A 17,556-nucleotide genomic window follows, 5' to 3' on the forward strand; every position below is an offset into this window, starting at 1 on the left:
GCAAAGTCCTGCTTTCCCAAGGTCTGCAGGTGTGATGAGGATGCCCCCTCTCTGTGACTCTGGGAGGTCCCCCTTCAGGATGTAGGCTTTGATCCCCAGCTCAGGGAGCAGAGAAAGAGAAATCCTTGAAGGGGCAAAGCCAGCTCAGTAGTACTAGCCAGGCACTGTGCTAGGTGTTTGCTTACATTCCTTTATTTGTGAGATAGGTGTTGTTATCTTCCTCACTTGTTTGTCATCCTCACCTCCAGTACCAGCTCCTTCCCTGCCATGGGGCCCATCAGGCCCTCCTCGGCCAGGCCATCCCAGGCCCCCAGTACACCCACTGCCGGGCACATCTACCCGATTCCTTCCTACCTTTCTATGGGCTTCAGCTCTTGTCACTTACAAGCTACTCTTGCCCTTCTCCCATCTTCCTTCATTCAGTATTTATTTGGCAGCTACCAGTGCGAGGCGCAGTGCTAGGCAAAGCCCATACAGCGACACCTCCTCAGGAGAGCCCCGTTTAGTAGTGGAGATAAACACCTATTGACAGCATGAGGTGGCATATGTCACATGCACAAACATTGCAACAGTCCTGGGTATCACGTGTCGTGTGCACACAGACATCGTGACCATTCTAGAGGCTACTCTTATCCAAAATCAGGGTACCAGGAAACTTTCCCCCAAAGAGGTGAGATTCTCCATAACCCATGTCTTCTGCCTTCTCTCATCTATAGAAACAGCAATATGAGTATTTCACAAGCCAGCGTGTAGACCTAACCAGAAGGACAGGGAGGCCCAGCAGAAAATGATAAGGGATCCCCAGAAGCAATGGCTACCACATGGGGACCCTCAGAATGGTGTTGGGCTGGCTGAAAAGAATTACCTGGAGAGCTTTAAAATTCCAATTCCTGGACCTTAGGTCCAAAGATTCTAATTTGGTGTGTCCAGAAAGGGGTTTGAGAACCTATATTTGTGAAAACATCCGTGGGTGATCCTATAAAAAGTGCGGCCAAGTTTGGGAACCACCCCCCTCAGTGTCTCCCTTCTTATAGGAGGCCACCCCACCCATGCTGGGAGCACCACCTCTCAGCAAGGAGTAGCTGTGACCTCTCCCACTGCACTGGGCTGGGAGGCCAGCAGGTCAGTGGAAAAGACAAGAGTGGCATGGAGGAGGGAAACCAAAAGGGTGGGTGGCCTTGGGGTGTGTGGGTGACTCAGCCCCACGACAGCCACAGCCGGTGGTGTCAGGTGGCAGCGGCACTCTTGTTGCCATGACAACTCCTCCCCAGAACGCAGGGAGGCCCGTCGAACGGGTTTGCTTGTGCTCGCAGGGGCTGAAGGAGAGAACCGAGGCCATAGGGGAGAGCAGGGGCTGAGGCAGACGGGGAGAACGGGCAGCTGCAGAAACCAGAGGCAGGCAGAGGGAACCTGCTTCAGGGAACCAGTAGATGTAATAGAGGGAGGAACAGGCGGCAGGTGGAAGGAACAGGTGGGGAGGGAGAGAAGAGGCTACTGGACTAGGAGGGAGAACAGGTGTGAGAGATGACCGAGGAAATCAAGGAAGAGACAAGAGGATGAAAGGTAAGGGAGAGGTGGGTGGAAACAGAATAGCAAGACTAAGAGCACAAAAGAATTAAGGAACATGACTCAGGGATAGAGGCCAGGAAGTCAGCTGAGCGCAGAGGGGAACACAGCTGAGTCCCAGGGTCAGCAAGGCTTCTCCCTGCTTGTGGGGAAGGAAGCTGGGCGTGTTATGGATTGTGCGCAGTTTGTTCTTGAGGCTGGAGTTGGGGACCAGGGGCTTGGTAGGGTGATCTGGATTTCCCGCTCTAGTGCAGCAGCTTAGAAAGAGAGTCGGTCTTCCCATGAAGTTGAAGGACTCTTCACGACAAGCTTCCCATCCCAGCATTCTCAGCATCTCCCCCGGCCCTCCCCTGACCTCACCTGCCAGGGCCTTAATTCGAGACCTCTCAAAGAGGCGGGCCGAGCTGCTGTCATTGTCCCAGTCTGAGTCGGGCAGGTCCCAGCGGTTGTTGATGTCACTGTACTGGCCCTGGATCTCCAAGCTGTCAAAGTCTGTGGGTGACAGGGTGCTGCTCATGGTGGTAGATGGCCTCCTGCTCCTGCAAGGGGGAATGTGGCTGGTGAGGCGCAACTCAAAGCCACTGAGTCCAACACTCACCATGTCCCCCTCTCTTCCTGCCCTAGATCTGCTCTGCTCTCCTGATGGCCAAAGTTGTGGTCCTTGTTTTCACCAACGGAAATCATCCCCCAGTGGGAGAGGGGAAGCCATGGTGGAGAAGCAGAGAGACAGGAACACAACAGACACACGTGGAGTGAGGCTGGAAGGCAGCAGTGTCTCAGAGTGACATAGTGGAGATGAAGGTCTCCAGAGCCTCAGGCCAGAGAGGGACGGTGGGCAGGGGACCAAAGGTGGCGGTGGCCCTCAGCGTGGCTCAGGACAGCAGTGTGTACACCAGGGCAATGCAGGAAGCAGGCCTGGGACCCCTTGGGCAATAGTGAGTATAAACCGGAGTTCTTTCATTCCTGGTTCCGCAAACTGTTCTGAGTGCCCCCCGCCACCACCCCCCGAGATGGCCTCCTATACCCTGTAAGCCAGGGATCCCCACCCCCCCGGGCCACGGACCGGTATGGGTCCACGGCCCGATAGGAACCAGGCTGCAGAGCAGGAGGTGAATGGCGGGTGAGTGAGCGAAGTATCATCTGCAGCTCCCCATCACTCCTCATCGCTGGCATTACCACCATCCCCCCCACCCCCACGAAACCAAAAGGTCGGGGACTGCTGCTATAAGCGATTTGAGATGAAAAGACCCACATTCTGCTCTCAGGCCAAGATGCATGTATGATACACCAGGAAGACTGATGCACTGCTAGTAAGTATGGATACAGAGCCCAGGAGTTCAAAGGAGGACACAGTATGGTTATCTCCCCTTTTTTTCCTTTTACTTGTGACAGAGAATACTTAATAGGTGCTCAGTGAATGTCAGCTGTGATATGTGTCCTGGCCATTTACATGCATCACCTCATCGCAACCCTCTGTGGGGCAAGGGTCCATTATCATCCCCATTTCATAGATGACGAAGTTGCTCCATGAAAGTTAAATCACGGTTCAGGGTCACTGGGAGGCAGCTGGAAGGCACAGAGCTGGTTTTTTTTTTTTGTGGTACGCGGGCCTCTCACTGTTGTGGCCTCTCCCGTTGCGGAGCACAGGCTCCGGACGCACAGGCTCAGTGGCCATGGCTCACGGGCCCAGCCACTCCGCGGCATGTGGGATCTTCCCGGAACGGGGCACGAGCCCGTGTCCCCTGCATCGGCAGGAGGACTCTCAACCACTGAGCCACCAGGGAAGCCCCAGAGCTGGGTTTTGAAGCGAGATTCTTTTTGACTCTGGAGGACAAGCTCTCAATCATAACATTTACATGTTCTTGAACTTCCTGGAGCCCTTCAGAGCTCCCTTGTAGGGCCCAGGCTGGGGAAACTGGGACCATGTATGCTCACCAGCACAACTCACGACTCTATCTTACACAGACAAACCCTGTCCTTCTCCAAACTAACAAATGAGTTTCAGATTAGCTTCTAGGGATTTTTTTTTTTTAAACCTCTACTATCCAAAGTTCTCGAGTAATTCAGCAGCCATTCAAGAGAATGGAGGGGGCTGACTCTGTAACTGAACCCCAAATTCTGCATTTCTCATTGTCCTAGTGCCTCTCAAATACAAAGACATTTTCATCCTTAGCACCACTTGCTAGGGGTGGGGCTATGACCTTGGCAGTCTCTGGCTCTAGAAAGAAGGTATGGTACCTCTTGTGTGGTGTGGGGGAAGGAAGAAAGAATGGGTGGTGAGTTGTGGGTGGTTAGCAAGATGTGTTCCCATGGGTGCACAGGGCAGAACTTGGCTTCTGTCATTAAGTGGTTTCATCAAGCGGAACCTGCCCCACGTGAAGGCCAGGACTGTCTACCCCTCCCATTTCTCCCAAAAAGAAAACACACACAAACATTTCCCTGGGAGTTAAGGTCTCAGGTTCCTAGATTTGGGCTTTTCATTCCTTGTAATAGGAAAGAGAGCTTCATTTTTACTAGGCCGAGGACTCCTTTCTCATTTAAAATCCATCATTTTCCCTAATCCCCAGCAGATTCTTTGAATTTGCTCTGTAAATATTTATATAAAAATAAATTCGAGGGCAGAGTCAAGTCATCCTGAGCAAAGAGTGCTATAGGCAAGGTGTGACCTGAACTAGAGTCTCCGAATACTCTCAGCCACTGGACAGCAAAGCAGCCTAAGCCCTGGGACCAATTCGAATTCCATTTCTCTGGGCCCCCCAGGTTAGGGCCTCTTCCACAGCAGCCATGCTCACACTTAGCTCTGGGATACACATTTCTAGCACTCCTGCTCTCCCTGCACAGAGCTCTCCACAAAAAACCCTACATACAATGTCCCGCCTTCTATTCTGTGACCCTTTTTCCTTTTATCAGGAGTCACAAACCTACTAAAGCCAGCCCCCAGGGGTATGGCCAATGAGCTGTTATAAAAGAACTAATTTGGGATTCTTTTTTTTTTTTGCGGTACGCGGGCCTCTCACTGTTGTGGCCTCTCCCGCTGCGGAGCACAGGCTCCGGCTGCGCAGGCTCAGCGGCCATGGCTCACGGGCCCAGCCGTTGCGCGGCATGTGGGATCTTCCCGGACCGGGGCACGAGCCCGTGTCCCCTGCATCGGCAGGCAGACTCTCAACCACTGCGCCACCTGGGAAGCCCCAAATTTGGGATTCTTTTTGGTGGGCTTGCACTTTCCACTTCTCTACAGGCCCCACCATTCCCTGTTGGCTTCTGCCCAGCCTTGTCACACATTTTTGTTACCTGCTTGGCCCCTGAAGGCCTCTGAGGTTTTCAAACCTTGTTTAATATCTTTGTACTCCACAAAGAGCAGAAACTTAAAGAAGTAGACTGTCAGACCCCAACTCCAAACTGCTGTGTGTCCCCAGGACCTCTGGAAGCTGTACAAAACCTAAACATGTACCGCTTTGGCTTCTTTTTGATGATCTAACTTTGTCCTCCTGACGGATCCTATTGGGACCAAGGCATGGGATCCAGACCTCTCAGGGAGGTCTGGGTGTTACAGCCTCTCCTATAACTTGGGGGAGAAAATAGGAAGCTGGAACCTCCCCTTCTCCCAAATAAAACGGTCCCCTGGCTAAATCCAATTTGAGACATACGTGCTTTTCATCCTGAGTTTCCAAGATGCCTCCCATCATATAGATAAGGAATCAAGATGGCACTGGTGTCCTTAGATCAGTGGTCCCCAACTTTTTTGGCCCCAGGGACTGGTTTCATGGAAGACAATTTTTCCACGGATGGTGGTGGTGCGGGGTGGATGGTTCAGGCAGTAATGCGAGCGATGGGGAGCGACAGGGAGCGGCAGATGAAGCTTCACTCACTCACCCACTGCTCACTCCTGCTGTGCGGCCCAGTTCCTAACAGGCCACAGACCCATCCACGGCCCAGGGATTGGGGACTCTTGCCTTAGGTCACAGGACCCCCTGGGGCCACCATGTTGGGACTCCAAGGAGTTTATTCCCATAGTGAGTGATGCTTTCTGGTGTCCTTCAGCACAGTGGCTCTGAGGGCCGCTGAGTTTTGGTTTTCAAGCATTTGGGCTCTGCAGACCCCTGGCCTTTTGGACAATACGCTGTGTTCTGTGTTCCCTGCTGCCATGTCCAGAGTCCTGTAGTTTTCTGGTTGAGTTTCTCTACATAGATCCCATCCTGGTTTCTCTTCTCTGATTCATCATTCCTCACTTATGATTTGGGTCTCCATGCTCATTTCCTTAGTCAGCCTGTGCCCCAGCCCCATGACCCCCTAACTCAACTCTATGCTGGGGAATCATCAACCTGATTCTTCTCCATGGATTCCTGGACTCTGGCAATAGGACGGTACAGCAGCTAATCCAGATTATAGTTTCACCAATGCCTTATTCTTAGCCACTGACCTGGAGGCCAGGCCCAAGTAGCTTACATTGTTCATGCTGTGATAAAGCCAACTCCCGCCAGCTGCACGCTTGGGGTCCTGCTAGATTATATGCCCAAGCGCTGCTGGATGCAGACTCTGCTCAGCCTAGTGCTGGTCCTCAAGGGCAGCTGCCCCCCTTCCCCTTTCCTCCCTTTCGCTGGCCTGTAAAGCTAGAAATCCTATCCCCTCGGGCTAGAGTCTGTCTTGTACCCTAATTCCTTCTCTCGCCACATCCTCCTCCTGATTAATTCTTTCCCTCCCTCAGAGACAGTTGATCATTCCCTCCTCTGTGCTCCCACAGCACTTCAGCGTGCAGCTATTATTACACTTATCACATTGTATTACAGTTAGTTGTTTATGTGTCTCTCTGCCTGCTCTACTTTTAACCCATTGGGGACAAGGGCTGCATCTTACTCATGTTGGTGTTTTCCCAGTACAATAGGTATTCAATAAAGAGATATTGAATGAACTAATAAAGACCTATTGTATAGCACAGGGAACTGTACTCAATACTCTGTAATGACCTATACGGGAAAGGAATCTAAAAAAGAGTGGAGATATGTATATGTATAACTGATTCACTTTGCTGTACAGCAGAAACTAACACATTGTAAATCAACTATACTCCAATAAATTTTTTTTAAAAAGAAAAAAAAGAACATTTAAAAAAGAGACATTGAATGAATGGGCCATAATTCTTTTTTTTTCCCCATCAAATTCATGTCTTTTTTAGGTTTAGAGAAAAAAACACAAGGAAAGAATGAAAATGGCATCAGAGAAGACCCTCTGCTTCTCACCTGGAGTACCATCAGTGTTGAGCTCTATAGTTCAGTATCAGGGATTCTCAACCTTGCATGAATTGTAATTACCTGGAGGGCTATTAAAACACAGACCACTGGGCCCTGCTCCCCAGAGCTTCTGATTCAGGAGATCTGGGGTGGGGCCTGGGAATTTGCATTTCTAAACTGTTCCCAGATGATACTAAAGCTACTGGTCTGGAGACCACATCTTGAGGGCCACTGTTGTCCAAAGATGAGGAGCAGTTAGAATTAGTTAAGAGAAGCTATGAGGACAGAGAAGACACAAAGTTTCAGGGGTGAGTGTGACCTGAGGTTAGCCCCTGGGTCTGTTTAGACTCTCTCCCATGCTAAACTCAAATACAACTTCCCCTCAGAAACCCCAAGACCCACAAAGAACCAGAAGCCTCAGGCAATGAGAGAGGAAATGAAGATGGAGTGGGCTCTAGATCTAATGAGACAAATAGAGCTGATGGCTGCATACAGGCAAATTGCAGATGTGCGGAAGGACGACGATATGGCTGGAGATGCTGCTGGGAGGTGGAGATGCTGCTGGGAGGTGGAGTTGAACAAATGACAGCGGGATGAATAACAGATGAGAAGGAATGGGGACTTTGGCAAAGTAAAAATCTTATTTGACTCAAAGTATGAGTGGACCAGCAGAGAGATAAAAGGAAAAAGAAATCACAAACAAACTCGGGGCTCCTAGGACAGCAGAAGGAAATGCACACAGGGCAACCAGAGAACCGAGAGACAAAACCCCAACCATTTCCCTCAAGGCTGTGTTCCTGATAAAGCACCAGGAACTCTCCTCCAAGGAATTTAGGAACTGGGCTGAAGAGTTGGACTATATTTTTGTTTGATCTTCTCCTTTAGAATCCTCCACTAAGGGCAGAATTATTCAGATTAATTTCCACTCCCTTGCTACGCCCCTCCCCCAAGTCTGTAACCGATGGGTTACATCAGTTCCTCTAAGGGACAAATCTAAGATCCCTATTAGCTTTTTTCTCCCTAATCCCTTGCTCTTCTGAATATGCCAAGAGGTTGCCCAGCACCTCAAGCTAAGTCACATATTTGGAATTCACTCTGCCCCCTTCACCTTCAAGGGAAACTGGTTTGTAGACACCGTGCCCCGGTGCCTGAACCGACCAGCTCTCCAGCGCCGGAATTGTGGCTACTCTCCGAGGGGAGGAGGGCAGCTGAGAAACAACCCACGGAGACAGCATGTAGCAGGTTAGGACAGGGGCAAGCCTGCAGATCAGACAAGCATGCAATGCCACGAGGTTAAAGGGGTAAAGTCGTTCTGAGCCACAGTGGATGGTAAATGCCGATTGTGGTGCTGGAGTTGGAACCGCTCAGGAGGAGGCCTTGCCCGCTAGTTCTGTGCCCACGGACTCCAAGCCCTCTGCATATCTCGGCCACAGGGACACCTTACGTTGCCTCTTCCCCGCCACCCGCAGGGGCTTCATTCTCCCTTTTTCCTCTGCCAGTGTTCCGGTCACCACAGCCAACCGTGTCCCTCTCTCACACACACTGTGAGGGAGCATAAAAGGAGAGCATGCAGCTAGCTACCAAAGAGGCGAGGAGAAGCCCACCGGCTCCAGAGGGAGCCCCCAGCCAGCTCCCGAGAGGGAGTCGGGCGCTCACAGCCGCGGAGCAGAGACAGCCGAGCGTGTCCGCAGCACTTGGACCCGCGCCGGCCGGCCCGCCTCCGCGATGCGAACAGCTGGCGCTGTCAGACACGCTCAGAGCCCAGCGACCCGATCCCTTAACGCGTTTGTCAGCCCCAACTCTTCCAGACTCTTCTCTGGTCTCCGGAAAGGCCCGCGTCCCGCAAGCCTCGATCCCCGCTGCTCGCACACGGGTACCTGGGTGGCTGGCACTTGACTCTCCATCCTGTCCCTGGGACCCAGCGGGAGCGAGCGCCAGGAGCCGCATCTTCCCACCCTTGCTCCCCTGGCCAGCCCCGACCCCGACCCCTACCCCGACCCCGACCCCGCCGACCACACGCGGTCGCACAAAGCGCACAGCCCCGCCGGCCGGGACAAAGCGGGCCCGGGCACCGGCACCTACCTCGGTGCGGAGCGCCGGCCGGACAGGCGGGAGCGCGGCGGGCGGGGGCGCACCGGTCGTTGCCGCGCCGGCAGCCCAGCCGCGAGGGGCGGTTGCGGGCGGCGGCGGGGCGCACGGCAGGCTGCAGGCGGGCGCTGTCACGGGGCGCGAGCGGCGCGGGGAGCGCGCGGGGCCGGCGGTGGCGGAGCGCGGGCGCGAGCGGCGGGACTGCGGCGCCGCGGAAGGAGGACAATAGCCTCCCCCTGCCGCAGGCCGCCGGCTCCCGCGGGAGGCTCGGGACCATCTGGAGCCGGCAGCCCCGCGGGGCTCGGGGCGGGGCCCGAGTCACCCCCTCCCCGCCCGGCGCCATGGCAACCGCGGCCCCTCTTGGGTCTCCGCTCAGCTCCCCGGCCCGGGGTCGCTGACCTTCCCCGGGGCGAACGCGGCGTCGGCTCCTCTGCCGGCTCCCGACCTCCCCCCCACCCACCCCCGCCTACCCTGTGAGTGCCCCCAGAGCCCCGCCTTCCGGTCCTCGCCGGCCCTGGTCACCCTCGGGCCGTCCGGGTACCCCCCACAGCTTGGGGGCTCTGCCTCCGCAGTTTGAGCAGCCCACCTTTGTCCCTACTACGCTTTTCGCCCCAAATCTGTATCCCTGGGACACGCAATGCCTCCTTTAATGGCACTCACCGCCCAGAAGATTTCCCAATATTCAGCCTCTGTTTCCCGTTTCAGTTTTTCCTCTTTGGGCACCTCCAGTCAATCCATCTCCCTTTAAGCATTTCTTTCATCCAGCCCTTCTCTCTCTGGTCCTCCTTCGGTCGGGTAGGCCGGCTCTCTTTCCCAAAGCATCTCCATGGTACATGTGGAGATTCGTCTCCTTGCAGATCAGATTCTCGGAACAGTCATCACTGCAGCTTCTCTCAGCTCCTTCTCAGCTCCTCTCATTTATCAACCAGAATTCCGGCCTACTCACTGTCTTAAAAGGGAATGGGGGTGGGGACGGACATTTCTCAGCCTGTCACAGCTGGGTTTCTCCTTGGTTTAGTAGCATCGGAGTGGTCTAAGGTCTAGTGGTCTAAGGTCATCGAATAGTGAATTGCTATCTCCTTAAGAGAGGAAAGAATTATGCCCAAATCATAAAGTTATAGAGTGCCAGATAGGTGCTAAAAGTGTGTTATCTCATGTGACCCCCCCCTCCCCAACTCCAGCTCTAAGAGGTAGGTACAGTTCTTTCAGACTAGGAGACTAAGCTAAGAGATGAACTTTGTACAGAGCAGTCCGAATTGAACCATTAGATTTTACTGCCCCTGAAGATGTGGGCCTGTTTCTACCAGAGAAATGCTTGAAATGGCCAAGTAAGGGCAATGTGAAGAATGGGCTTTACCTGAATTATTGGTTTAAGGTTTTATTTATTTATGAGTAACAGCATTTTAGGATTTGGCTCCTTTCTGAAAAGGTACACATAATGAAACAAATATATAAATATTTGAAGTACTTTCCAGATATGATTTTGGTAAGGTGAAATCATCTGTGTTAAACCCATTTTCAAGGTAATAAAAAGAAAAAGCCTGCTACCAATCCAAACTAGCTGTTTCATCTCACCTACCTGGCCTCAGTTTTCCTAGTCTATAAAATGGGTTGGGAGAGGGGTTGTTGTGTTAGTTGCACTAAAAGAAGAACTTGAAGTTCTCTCCCAGCTCTGATAGTCAGATTCCACCATTAAACTGGAACCAGGATTCTACCACCAAACTGGAACTTGGCCTTCCGGAGTGCACTTCACTGTTAGCTGTAATTCAGTCTCCTTATTTTTTAACAGTCACTCCTCAGGCAACAAAATCAAAGAAGTGAGAGCATAAGCTGCAGCTGTTCCCAAAGGTAGTAGTGAGTGCATTCAGGAGGAAGGGAGCACCGAGGTGTGCTTTCGGTCATCAGGGAGACTTGGTCAGGGATGTTAAAGCTGATGGGATGAGAATCAGCCAACCTGCTGCTGCTGTACTGGTTATGGAAACCGAGGGTCTCCACGATAGCCTATTAGATTGTGACCCAACTAGAAGACAAGTTTGTTAGATTTTATGATAAACATGACAATAATATCTTGTATATAGTGATTTCCCCTTTTCAACATTGCATAACCCTTTTAAAAGCCTCATAAAGTAAACGTTCTCATTCTCATTTTATTGATGAGCAAACTGATGCTCAGAATCAGACTCCTGGGTTTATTTTATTTTATTATTTTATTATTTTTTTTATGGCTGCATTGGGTCTTAGTTGTGTCACTCGGGATCTTCACTGAGGCATGAAGGATCTTTTGTTGTGGCACGCAGGCTTCTCTCTAGTTGTAGCGTGCGGGTTCTCTCTCTAGTTCTGGCACGCGAGCTCTGTGGTTTGCCGCACGTGGGCTTTCTCATTGAGGCGACCAGGCTCAGTAGTCGTGGCACCCGGCATTAGTGGCCCCGTAGCATGTGGGATCTTACTTCCCCGACCAGGGATCAAACCCATGTTCCCTGCTTTGGAAAGCAGATTCTTTACCACCGGACCACCAGGGAAGTCCCGACTCCTGGGTTTAAAACCTAGTTTTGCCACCTCCACCTGTTAACCTTGGGCAAGTTACTTAACCTCCCTGGAATTCAGCTTCCTCATCTTAAAATGTATCGTAATGTGGGGATCAAATGAGTTATTGCAGATAAATTACCAGAACAGTGCCCCATACATAGTAAGCACTCAACTAGTGCCAGCTATTATTTTACCATATTATCATTTTACCATACTGTTTCCCAATTTGGGGAGGAAGCATGTTCAATAAAGAGAACACTGAGATCGCTTGTCTCAGCTCTGTAACTGAGTTGCTTTGGAAACTTGTTATTTTGCTCTGTAGTGCGTCAGTACAGTCAATGATGAAGAAAATATCTGCTTTCTTTTTACATGAGTGGCAAAAGTGAATGGAGTGATGTCCACTAAATATGCTGAGCTTCTCGGAGAAATCCAGGTTTGCTGCTTACGCTACCAAGATTCATGGAAAGGTCTTGGTAGGACTTCCTGCCACCAAACCTACAGGCACAGCTGAATTCTCAGCTTTCGTTGCTATACCATGGAAGAGGTGTCCCTCCTTCTGTCTGAGACTGATTCTGCCTGCTCCTGCCCTAAGTCCCATCCCCTCACGCAGCCCCATGGCTCTCATCCCTTCTGGTGAGTTCCCTCTCCTCTGGCTCCTTCCCAACAGCATTTAAACATGCTCAAGTATCTTCCAGCTTAAAAATGTAGTGAGAAAACCAGATCCTTCTCCATGTCTTGCCTTTAATCTTTATGATGACAGTCTTCTAGAGTCATTTGAACTCCTTGGCTCCGCTTCTTTGCCTCCTTTTCAATCAAACGTTCATCCAAAACCTACCTGCTTTATATGCCAGACACCGTGTTGGGATCTGGGGATCTAATAATGAGTAAAATGGACACTGTCTCTGTCCTCTTGGAGCTTACAGGCTGGTAGGGTTGATGGATCTTAATAAAATAATTCCTCGGGTATATAATCACAAAGTACTGTAGAATGAATGAAAAGTTCAGGACCCTATGTGAGAATTTAACAGAGTCATAACCTGGTTAGGGAGTTCGTGGTGCGGTGGGCAGGTGGGAGCGCGAGGGAGGCGTCCCGCAGATAATTTGAGCTGAGATCTGAAATATGAGGAGCATTAACCAGGCAGGGAACGGGGCAGTTGCTAACATTAATTGGGGACTATATTTTTATACTTTATTTATGTATTTATGTATTTATTTGGCTGTGCTTCACGGCTTGCTTGTGGGATTTTTATTCCTTGACCAGGGATCGGACCCAGGCCCCGGCAGGGAAAGCGCCGAGTCCTAACCACTGGACTGCTGGGGAATTCCCTGTTTCTATACTTTACACAGAACATTTCATTTCCTTCTTGTAACAACTCTAAAAGGTAAGTTTTAACCCCAGTCTACAGAAGAGGAAACGGAGGCATTGAGACATTAAGTGACATGCCCAAGGTCATTGAACCTGGAAGGGGTAGACCTAGGATTTTACCTCAGACAGTCTGACATTTGAACCATGTTCTTGGCTACAGGGACGCAGAGTGTGTGATACTGCAGGAGGCATGGTGTGAGAAACAGAGAGGGACAGTGAGAAGGAAGACAGAGGAATTGTGTGTTGAATTCTGGCTAGGAAGATAGGCAAGGGCTAGATCATGCTTACTAGGGCTTACTAGGCCATTTAAAGAATTTTGGTTTCTACCTTTAGAGCCCTGGCAGCTATTGAATGATTTGAAACAAGGAAGTGAAGTGACCAACTTTGTAGTTTTAAAAGATTACTCCAGCTGCTGTGTGGGGAACAGGTTAGAGGGGTATGTAATTTGATGTGAGAAACCAGTTAGAAGGCTACCACCATGGTTCAGGTGAGAGAGAAGATGGTAGCTTGAACTTGGATGCTGGCAGTGGAGATGGAGGAACACATAGGTAGAAAGGATTGGCAAGATGTGGTGATGGGTTAGATATAGGGGTGGTCGTGAGGAAAAAGGGGTTTTCATGGATGGACTGTGCCACTGGAGGAAGGGAGGTACCATTTGCTGAGATGAGGTTTGGGTGGAGAGAGTGTTGGTCTTGGAGATATTGAGTCATCCATTGCATCTGGGTGTGGAGCTCAAAGAGGAGGTCTAGGGAATTCCCTTGTGGTCCAGTGGTTAAGGCTCTGAGCTTCCACTGCAGCAGGCACGAGTTTGATCCCTGGTTGGGGAACTAAGATCCTGCATGCTGCTGGCGCGGCCAAAAAAAAAAAAAAAAAAGAGGAGGTCTGGACTAAGATAGGCATTTGGAAGATATCAGTGTAGAGACAGAAGGGGATAGATAGGCTTTGATGCAATTGATTTAATCCAATGCAATATAACTTCTAGTCCTCTAAAGTTGCTTTCAACCAGGTCGTCAATAATCCTATTGCTAAATACAGTGTCAATTTCCAATTACTATCTTACCGTTTCTCTTGGCAGCAATGGACTCTAAGTGTGCCTGCTTCTTGAAATGTTCTTCCTTTGGTTTAGGGTTGCCACACTCTCCTGGTTTTCCTTCAACCCCTGTGGTCCCTCCTTTGTTTCTTTTGTGAATTCTTTTCTGCTTGTCAAGTAATTTTGTTGTTATTGTTGGTGATGGTGTTTTGTTCTAAGCCCTTTTCTCCTTCTATGCATTGTTCCTGGGTCATTTTATCTCCCACTCTGCAGCTTAAGTGCTCTTTTTAACACAACAATCTGACAGATCACTTCTTTGCTGAAAACCCTTCAGTAGTTCCCCAACACCTTTGGGATAAAGTCTAAAGTTCTCGCTGTTGCTTCCTCCACAAAGCCTTCCCTGGGCTCCAAGTCTGGGGCAGGGGCCTTCTTATCACTCCATACTGGACCGTTACTGCCCATTGGTCGTGTTTCCTCTTAGAGCATGAGCTCCATGAGGGAAGAGAGAATATCCCTTTCATAGTTGTATTCTCAACAGAGCAGACATGTATATACCTGTGCAACAAATCAGTGAATAACAGAAAAGACCTTGGGGGAGAAGGTGATTCCTTGTTGTAAACAGAAGCAACTAGATGTTTTCATACCAAACAATGTGTTTTCCATTTCTTTTGCTCCTAATCTATCCCCCATCACTTAAGCAGCAGCAAGTGCTTTCTAGATGTACTGCCCTCTGCATAGAAATGATACAGAAGATCAAAGTCTTGGTTTTTGAACTCTTAACTTAGACCTTTTAAAATCTATTGCAGAGAAGATGTTCTTGAAAGCTTCAGTCTTTTTCATTGTAAGAGCCAGGTTCTTGAGAGGGATTTTTTTTTTTAATCCAAGAGACATCTCAAGAGCCAGAACCTGATGAACCTAAAGTTCAGTTTATGCCATCAACTGTCGAATTGGAAAGAACATGTGAGTTTCCCCTTCACACAGAAAATATAATCCTTTTTGAGCTTGGGGCAAAACTGAAAAAGCTTGGGGAAGGAGAACAAGAGAGTTTTCTTGTTGTGCAAGAACAACTAGGTGCAACAGTGGGGTTTTGTTTTCTGTTCCCCCCACCAAAGAATAGTAGACAGAGGGGGTTCATGCTCCACTTCATTCCTGGAACTCTGAGGAGACACAGCCTTTCAAAGTACCCTGTGTCAACAAGGGCAACTGCCACAGAATAGAAGTGGCACCGTCACCTGTGTAGGCAAAGTAAGTCTGAGATGTATTCCATCTCCTCACCATCCCTAGGCTTCTCACTCCCTAAGCCCAAGTCTCCTTGGCTCGTCGACCTTTGGAGGAAATCGGAAAAATTCCTTGCTGCCCAGTCCCTGAGAGGAGAGTGAGAGTGAGCTGAGAACTGGGTGCCTGCAGGGACTGCTGTGGGGTAGGGAGTGAGCACCCCACAGTAGAGGCTGAGGGGGTACGTGGCCCAAGCCAGGGACCCGACGGAGGCTCAGATATACCAGGAAGAGCTGAAGTGGGAGCCACCCCTGAGCTCCCCACGAAGCAATCACTGCTCTTTGTCTATACCAAGACCACAGCTTCCACTCACCAGAGAACCTCATCTCTGCAGCAGATGCAGTGCCCATTGGCCAAGACCAAGTGAAGGCTAGAGTTTATCAGTTAGGCAAGAGAGCACTTGACCGTAAAGCCTGTTCCCTGGCATCAGAATAATACATAAACCACAAAGTAGAACATTGTGAGAAGGGGATTGGGAGGAGAATCCTAAGAGACTGACTTTAAAACTTGAGATGATTGAGTTGTCTGGAATCGGCGTGGTTTACTATTTCTCTGCCATTAGTAGAAATGGGGGCTGAAGAGCTAGGTGGAGAAATAAAGAAAATTACGTATTTCCTCACCTAAGTCTGTGACCTGAGGTTGTAAACAAGCCTGCTGTACAAGTAAAGGTCAGAAATGTGGGCTTGCGAGGGGAGCTCCAGGGCTTACAAGGACTGACCTGATTTCCTGAGACAACCGTGGACCAGGAGGCCTGTGTAACACCAATTCAGACGTGATTTGCAAAGAATGATCATGTATTTGAAAGCAAAAGTCTGAGGATGAGCCAAGATAAAGTCTCAAGTCAAATGGGGAGTTCTGACGGTGGTCTGCGGAGGAGGGGTGTGGAGGACGGAAGAGCCCTACCTGGAGCTCCCTTCTATAGTGTGGAAAAGCCTGGGGTTCCAGGAGCCTCAGGGGATGCGTTCTGAGCTGAGCAATGTTGTGAGTGCATGCTGTTGTTGACTAAATTGGAGAAACTGGAACTGATTTGAGAACACAGAAGTATTACAACCATTTATCTTTGTCCAGTGTGGATTCAAAACAGTACTTATTTATGGACCATCCCTCCCAAACTATTTTTAACTTGCAAACCTAAGCACCATTAAAAACTGGACCTAAAAACACATTTGAATGATTCCAACTCACCTAGGAACAGGCTGGGCTCAACCATGATTCTCAATACTTTTGATTTTACCTGTCAATAATGAACTACTTTTTTCTTCTAAGAAGCTTATGCCACAAAGCCCTGGGAGTACACAGACTCCCATGAAAAAGTGTCTGATGATACCCATATATCTGAAATAAAATTTGGCAGTATCTGCTTAGTGCTAATAACTGAAGGGATGTCTCTGGGGTTCCTTGATCAAATTGCACTGGAAAATGTGAGTTGTGCTGGGAAACTTACAGTGCCAGAACCCAAAAAGAGTAGATTCTGTGTCCATCTTTGAAGCTATAGAAATCTCAGGTCAGTGTTCTGTATCGTAGCCTGATTTACTTGTGCTGTGGCACATAGCTAGGAGTTAGTCATTTCAACTATTATTGGCATTTGAAACTTCCCGGTGGTTAAGACACAAGGTTCTAGAGTCTTGTGACCTTGTTGAAATTCTGGGCCATCACTTTCTAACTGTGTGATCTTGGACAAGTTATTTAACTTCTCTAAGCCTCAGATTCCCCTGGAAATAGAGGATCATTCTAAGGGAAGTTGTGGTGAGAAATTAAATAATGCATGTCAGGTGTGTGACACCCGGTGCCAGATAAGGGCTCAATAAATGTTAGCTATTGCTATTATCATTATTTTACTTGTTTTGTATATAGACAAATCTCCCCTCAAGTAAAACATCATGTATGAAAATCTAGACTTGCAAAAAAGGTTAAATGCGGGGAGGAGGTGGTTATTTGCATTACAAAAGGAATTTTTAGTTAATGAAAGAACTGATAACAGGGTTCCTTTCAGACAGTCAGTTTCCCAGTATGTTTAAAATGATTTGATTCACACAAAACTGGGTTTACACGTTTTAGGAACATAGCTAGTGTATAAAGCAAAGGACATCTGTAATACAATCATTCAGACCAGGTCTGAACCACTATGACAAGTTAACAATAACAATCCTGGGTATTCCCCTCTACCCTTTATAAAAGGATTAGATGAATTCTCTGTGGTTTCAAAGGGCAGAGCTGGGACCAATGGATGGAAGATACAGCAGGAGAGATTTCAGTTCAATATAATGGAAAACCCTACCAGACCACTGCTGTCCAAAACTGGAATGGATTGCCTCTGAGGTGGCATCTTTCCCAACAATTCAAGTAAATTCACCAATTCAAGTAAATTCAACAATTCAAATAAAAACTAGGTATCAGCTTGTCAGGACAGTTGGAATGACTCTTGCACGAAATCAGTGAGGTATTTCCCAATCCTAAATACACAAAATATGCAAACT

The 17,556-nt window shown here is 49.3% G+C and overlaps 1 protein-coding gene across 2 annotated transcripts in view; it reads right to left on the reverse strand.

The window, feature by feature from the left end:
* SPTBN2 (spectrin beta, non-erythrocytic 2) overlaps nucleotides 1–2,083 on the reverse strand; it is a gene marked incomplete at its 5' end in the record, with an annotated part of 31,115 nt that extends 29,032 nt beyond the window's left edge. For both annotated transcript variants that reach the window (XM_081239821.1, XM_081239820.1), the window contains one exon: nucleotides 1,927–2,083. In XM_081239821.1, the coding sequence (XP_081095947.1) occupies nucleotides 1,927–2,083 (157 nt within the window). The remainder of the gene's footprint in view (nucleotides 1–1,926) is intronic.
* Between the last annotated feature and the right edge of the window lie 15,473 nt (nucleotides 2,084–17,556).

Source organism: Mesoplodon bidens (assembly GCF_964165515.1).
Source record: "Mesoplodon bidens genome assembly, chromosome: 7".
Lineage (NCBI taxonomy): Eukaryota > Metazoa > Chordata > Mammalia > Artiodactyla > Ziphiidae > Mesoplodon > Mesoplodon bidens.